General features: G+C 42.6%; 1 protein-coding gene across 1 annotated transcript in view; it reads left to right on the forward strand.

Moving 5' to 3' along the window:
* LOC105514296 (60S ribosomal protein L11) overlaps positions 1-6,310 on the forward strand; it is a 93,788-nt gene that overhangs the window by 77,148 nt on the left and 10,330 nt on the right. Inside the window, exons 6-9 of the mRNA XM_011945567.1 lie at positions 2,463-2,519; positions 3,310-3,416; positions 4,004-5,195; positions 5,572-5,683. Coding sequence (XP_011800957.1) covers positions 2,463-2,519; positions 3,310-3,416; positions 4,004-5,195; positions 5,572-5,683 — 1,468 coding nt within the window. The remainder of the gene's footprint in view (positions 1-2,462; positions 2,520-3,309; positions 3,417-4,003; positions 5,196-5,571; positions 5,684-6,310) is intronic.

The following is a 6,310-nucleotide window of genomic DNA, read 5'->3' on the forward strand; positions in this document are numbered from 1 at the left end:
TGTTAGCCAGGATGGTCTCGATCTCCTGACCTTGTGATCCGCCCGTCTCGGCCTCCCAAAGTGCTGGGATTACAGGCTGGAGCCACCGCGCCCGGCCAACTTGTCCTGTCTTATATTCTGACTGTGAAAACTACCAAGAACATTTTGATGGCAGGTGACATTAAAAATATTTTTTGGGTTGAAGGATTGTGCAGGGGACAACTGAGATGCCTAAACATGCACCCCGCAAATGTTTGATATTTCTCAATTGCCTGTTATCAGTTCTTACAAGCTCTACAGTTGGTACCTTGTTTGGTAACAGCAAGTTTCGATCCACCTGAGGATGCCCAGTGTGCCTTTGTCTTGTTATTGCTTTGTTCTTTCTTGAAATTTACTGAAAATAGAGGGGTTGTGAAGTCCTTTTTTCTCTTGTGTTAGACTAAATGAGTCTGAAAATCTTGGGGGTTTTAGTTTTATCTGCTTTTAAATCACCCCTACCAACCCAAAGTAAAGCAGAAAGACAGCATTTGTTCTTGCAGTTAGTGCTAGGCTTTGAGATAAACACACCCACAGTGATTCCAGCCTCATCCTTATATGTTGGCTTTGTAGAGGTCCTGGGACACGTTTGTCCCCTTGGTGACCTCCTTTACTATGTGGGTTCTGAACTGTCTAATGATATCACAGGAGGAGTTTTTCTGCTTTCTTGCAAGTATGCTAAGAAGTATATGAGCTGCCGTTCTATTTTCTTTTCCTAAGGACAGTGTTCTGATGTTGGATGCTTCTCCTGGCTTTATTTACTGTAGTAGACACATTTGACTTTCCATCTTGTTAAGCAAGTTACCTAACCTGATTGGGCTCAGTTGCAATATCTGTAAAATGGGGAGAATAACATCCACTTTATAGAGTTGGTTAGTGGGGATGAAATGCGGTAATACATGTGAGAACTTAGTGTAGTAGCTGACACACAGTAGATGGTATGTGAATGTTCCCAACCTACTCCTTCCAAGAATGGCATTATGAGAGAACCACTTGTTTTTGACCTTTTCAGTGATTTAAAATTTTCCTTTAAGTGAAGGAATTGGCATTATTAGTCTTTGCACCCATGGCTTGGGTGGCAAGAAACACAAAATTTTTCCTGAGTTGATGTTGGTGGTGATAGGATTTGAAGTGGAGGATAATTTTCACTCAACTATGAAGGTGAAACTCCCTAGATATGCCACTTGGCCTCTTACTTGATCTCAAATAAGATTATCACTTGGTATCCAATTGCTCTGTCTGGTGTAATGATTGAAGCAGAATGACCAGAAAAACAGACTTGTTACTCCACCTAATAGCAATATGGCATACCAATTACAACCTGGTATTACATGGTAAAAGAACAGATCTTGTTATATAGTATTTAAATGTAAAGGTAACCACAGTTATCTATTTTAAACTACTTGTACTTTGAAGCACTCCTTGTATGGTGAGTACGTTTAGATACACATAGACATTTCCTAGAGAAAGGTGTGGCCAGTCATGACTTTTGTTAGAGATAGAGCAAGTAGGAATTGGCTGAGGAATATCTGGTTGAAGATCAAGGGCAGAACATTGAAAGCTGTCAGTCGATGAATGAAATGATAAATATTTAGTGAGCTTTCATATTGTTCTAGACACTATGACTAAGGACTGCACATGGTTTGTCTCAATGAATCCTCATAGTTTGTGAAGTAGAGACAGGACCAAGTTCCTGTTTTGCAGATGAAGTAACTGAAGTTTGGGGATGTTTTTGACTTATTCAAGATCTCCCATCAAGGAGTGACAAAGCCAGACTGTGAAGCCTGTCTCTGACTCCCGAACTCCATCTTAACAGCTCTGCTATACTGATTTTGACCTAGTTTTAGGGACTATAGGAAGGAAATGTGGTCAAACCCAGATCACTTTTCTAATCTACCCAGGCATTTTGTGTCCACCGTTAACATCAAAGCTGTGATTCTGGCAATTCAAAATGGTTCTTGGCTTTAGACTTATACAGAAGAAAACAATTCTGTTAAACACTCTGGTCCTTCTGGAAACACGATGGTCTTTTCCTGTAGACGCCTTTTCTTCCTCTGTGCCAGGTCCGTGGGTAATTCTCCTAAAACTGGTACCTTTCTTATAAATTCTATCAAAACTAGGGCAAAAATGATAGTTGTTGATGGCTTTTATCAGAGTTGGTAAGTTTTGATTCTCTTCTCTACATCTTATTTCCCCTTGGTGTGGCACAGTGGTTGAAAGCAGGGAATCTGAAGCCACAGACCTAAGTGAATCTTGCCCCACTTGCATCTTGGGACAAGAAACATAACTTTGATGAGCCTATTTTCACACTTGTAAAATAGGGATATTACTTATTACTATAAATAGGGATAATACTTATTACTGTAAATGGTTAGCACTAAGCACTTAATAATCAGATATTCTTAAAGTGAATATGACTATTGAAATTAATGTTTTCTTCTTTGCAGCTATTGAAATATTTGAAGAAACTCTCCACCCTGCCTATTACAATAGACATTCTTGCGGTAAGAACTGTGTGACTTTAAATATTATATAATGATATCCCATTCCCTTCTTACTGGAGAGTGTGTAGGGAAAGGTTACAAGTATAGGCTTTGGAAGTGAAAGAAACCAGACACAAAAGGCCACATATTGTCTGATTCCATTTATATGAAATGTCCAGAACAGGCAAATCCATAGACAGAAAGTAGATTAGTGGTTGCCAGGGCCTAGAAGAATTGGGAGGAACAGGATTTCTTTTTAGGGTAATGTAAATGTTCTGGAATCAGATGGTTATAATGGTTATACAATATTGTGAATGTTCTGGAAACCACTGAATTATGTACTTTAGTTAAAATGCTGAATATTGTTACCTGACTTTATTTCAAAATTAGAATTAAAAGAACATTGACTTTGGCATCAACTAGTCCCAGATTCAAATCTGAGTTCTGTGACTTTAGGCTGCTCCTATTGTAAAATGGGTCTGATTCCTGCCTCACAGAGTGATTGTAAAGACTGATTCAGAACTGTATGCAAAGCTCTTATCTTAGTGCCTAACACCTGTCCCAATCACTGTTGTTATCATTAAAGTTCTACAAGTGTTTTTTCCTTCTCTGAACTTGGTATGCTTTGCTACTGTGTGTCATTAGAGATTTGGGGCATAGGCACAAAGTAATTTAGTGTTAAGATTTGCAGGGTTATGTTTTAGGAAGGAAGTATTGCTTGTTGAGTTTCTCAAAGCAGGAGGCCTTATTTCTTTAGGAAAACATTAGCCTAGTTCCAGACCCCTCTAACCATTACTTTGTCAAATTTTAGGAGACTGGGGTTGGGAAAACAGTAAATAGCTTGCGAAAGCACGAGCATGTTGGAAGCTTTGCCAGGGACCTAGTGGCCCAGTGGAAGAAGCTGGTTCCTGTGGAACGGTAAGAACATTTCTCTTTAGGTTTGGTCAATTTTATGGTTAAATTGGGTTACCTGAAGTATTTACAGATACAAAAGGTTTTCTTTATTATTTCTCTTTTGCCTTCTAAAACTGTTTTGCCTCAATTATAAAAATAATCCATGATCATTGTAGAATATTAGAAAATATTAAAAACAGAAATCAAAATTTCCTATTTCTATCATGCAAAGACAAATGTTATGAACATTTTGGTATGTTTCTTTCTAACCACTCCTTAAATGGCATTTTTTTTTAGTTGTGAACTAGATAAATAATGAGCAGCCCCATTTTATATAACAAACATGTCCCCATGTTTTAAAAAATCTTCACATTTTCATGTATATGAGATATTTGATCTTTGCATCTTGTAGTTAAACTCACCATTTCTCATTTGGGTTTTCCCGGTTTTAAGACTTGAGTATCTTTAAGCATAACCCACTTACCTTCTTCTTAAGACCTTGTTGTTTCTAACTCTGCATCTTCACTTCTTTGGTGAGTTCAGGTTCTGTGACTTTGTCCCTCAACAAGCAAGATTTAGACCTCCTTTGTCTGCTTTTTGTTTTATTTTAGAAATGCTGAGCCTGATGAACAGGACTTTGAGAAGAGCAGTTCCCGAAAGCGCCCTCGGGATGCCCTGCAGAAGGAGGAGGAGATGGAGGGGGACTACCAAGAAACCTGGAAAGCCACGGGGAGCCGATCCTATAGCCCTGACCACAGGCAGAAGAAACATAGGAAACTCTCAGAGCTTGAGAGACCTCACAAAGTGTCCCATGGTCATGAGAGGAGAGACGAGAGAAAGAGGTGCCACAGAATGTCACCAACTTACTCTTCAGACCCTGAGTCTTCTGATTACGGCCACGTTCAATCCCCTCCATCTTGTACCAGTCCTCATCAGATGTACGTCGACCACTACAGATCCCTGGAGGAGGACCAGGAGCCCATTATTTCACACCAGAAGCCTGGGAAAGGCCACAGCAATGCCTTTCAGGACAGACTGGGGGCCAGCCAAGAACGACACCTGGGTGAACCCCATGGGAAAGGGGTTGTGAGTCAAAACAAGGAGCACAAATCTTCCCACAGGGACAGACGCCCCGTGGATGCCAAGAGTGATGAGAAGGCCTCTGTGGTGAGCAGAGAGAAATCACACAAGGCCCTCTCCAAAGAGGAGAACCGAAGGCCACCCTCAGGGGACAGTGCAAGGGAGAAACCGCCCTCTAGTGGCGTAAAGAAAGAGAAGGACAGAGAGGGCAGCAGCCTGAAGAAGAAGTATTTGCCTCCCTCAGAGGCTGCTTCAGACAACCACCTGAAAAAGCCAAAGCACAGAGACCCGGAGAAAGCCAAATTGGACAAAAGCAAGCAAGGTCTGGACAGCTTCGACACAGGAAAAGGAGCAGGAGACCTGTTGCCCAAGGTAAAAGAGAAGGGTTCTAACAACCTAAAGACTCCAGAAGGGAAAGTCAAAACTAATTCGGATAGAAAGTCACTTGGCTCCCTCCCTAAAGTTGAGGAGACAGATATGGAGGATGAATTCGAGCAGCCAACCATGTCTTTCGAATCCTACCTCAGCTATGACCAGCCCCGGAAGAAAAAGAAAAAGATTGTGAAAACTTCAGCCACAGCACTTGGAGATAAAGGACTTAAAAAAAATGACTCTAAAAGCACTAGTAAAAACTTGGACTCAGTTCAGAAATTACCCAAGGTGAACAAAACCAAGTCAGAGAAGCTGCAGCCGGCTGGCGCTGATTCAGCCAAGCTGAGAAAGGTAACCCCTTCAGCCCCTTGGTGGCTTCCCACCCAGAGCACCTGGCCCTGCAGAGCTCAGAGGATTGCCCTGCCACTGTTTTCCTTAGCTTGCTTTTAGGGGGCCTGTTGAATTTCAGCTTGCGGTAATTTCCTCTGGGCTTTACTGGTTGTCAGGGTACATTGTACCCCAAATAAGAATTTTCTGCGTTATTCTCTTGTGATGGGCCCATCTGTATTTATTTCCTGACTGAGGTGGTGTCAGGCATGACTGTGGCCCCCTCCAGCCTGGATCTTCCTGTGCAAGGTGTCCAGTTAATGCTCCTGGGAATAGAGTGTAGGAAAGAGAGCTGTGCTCATACTCACTGACTCTCCACCCATGGGTCTGTCCCCTGCAGGTGCCCGATGTGTTGCCGGTGTTGCCAGACCTCCCGTTACCCGCAATACAGGCCAATTACCGTCCACTGCCTTCCCTCGAGCTGATATCCTCCTTCCAGCCAAAGCGAAAAGGTAATTTTCTGTATCTTCTTTTTCTTAATGGGAAAAAGATTTAAAAATTCATTCAAGGTAGGGTGCAGTGGCTCAAACCTATAATTCCAGCACTTTGGGAGGCTGAGGCAGGAGGACTGCTTGTGGCCAAGAGTTCTAAACCGACCGGGCGTGGTGGCTCACTCCTGTAATCCCACCACTTTGGGAGGCCAAGGCAGGTGGGTCCCCTTAGGTAAGAAGTTCGAGACCAGCCCGGCCAACATGGTGAAACCCTGTCTCTACTAAAAATACAAAAATTAGCCAGGCATGGTAGCGCGTGCCTGTGATCCCAGCTACTCCGGAAGCTGAGGCAGGCGAATCGCTTGAACCTAGGAGGCGGAGGTTACAGCGGGCTGAGATTGTGCCATTGCAGCACTAAAGCCTGGGTAACAAGAACGAAACTCCATTTCAAAAAAAAAAAAAGAGTTCTAAACCCTAAACCACCCTGGTCAAACTCTGTCTCTACTAAAAATACAAAATTAGCCAAGTGTGGTGGTGGACACCTGTAATCTCAGCTACTCAGGAGACTGAGGCAGGCGAATCGCTTGAACCTAGGAGGCGGAGGTTGCAGTGAGCCAAGATTGTGCCACTGCACTATAGCCTGGGTGA

The sequence above is a fragment of the Colobus angolensis genome, unplaced genomic scaffold, assembly GCF_000951035.1.
Source record: "Colobus angolensis palliatus isolate OR3802 unplaced genomic scaffold, Cang.pa_1.0 Scaffold240, whole genome shotgun sequence".
Taxonomy (NCBI): Eukaryota; Metazoa; Chordata; class Mammalia; order Primates; family Cercopithecidae; genus Colobus; species Colobus angolensis.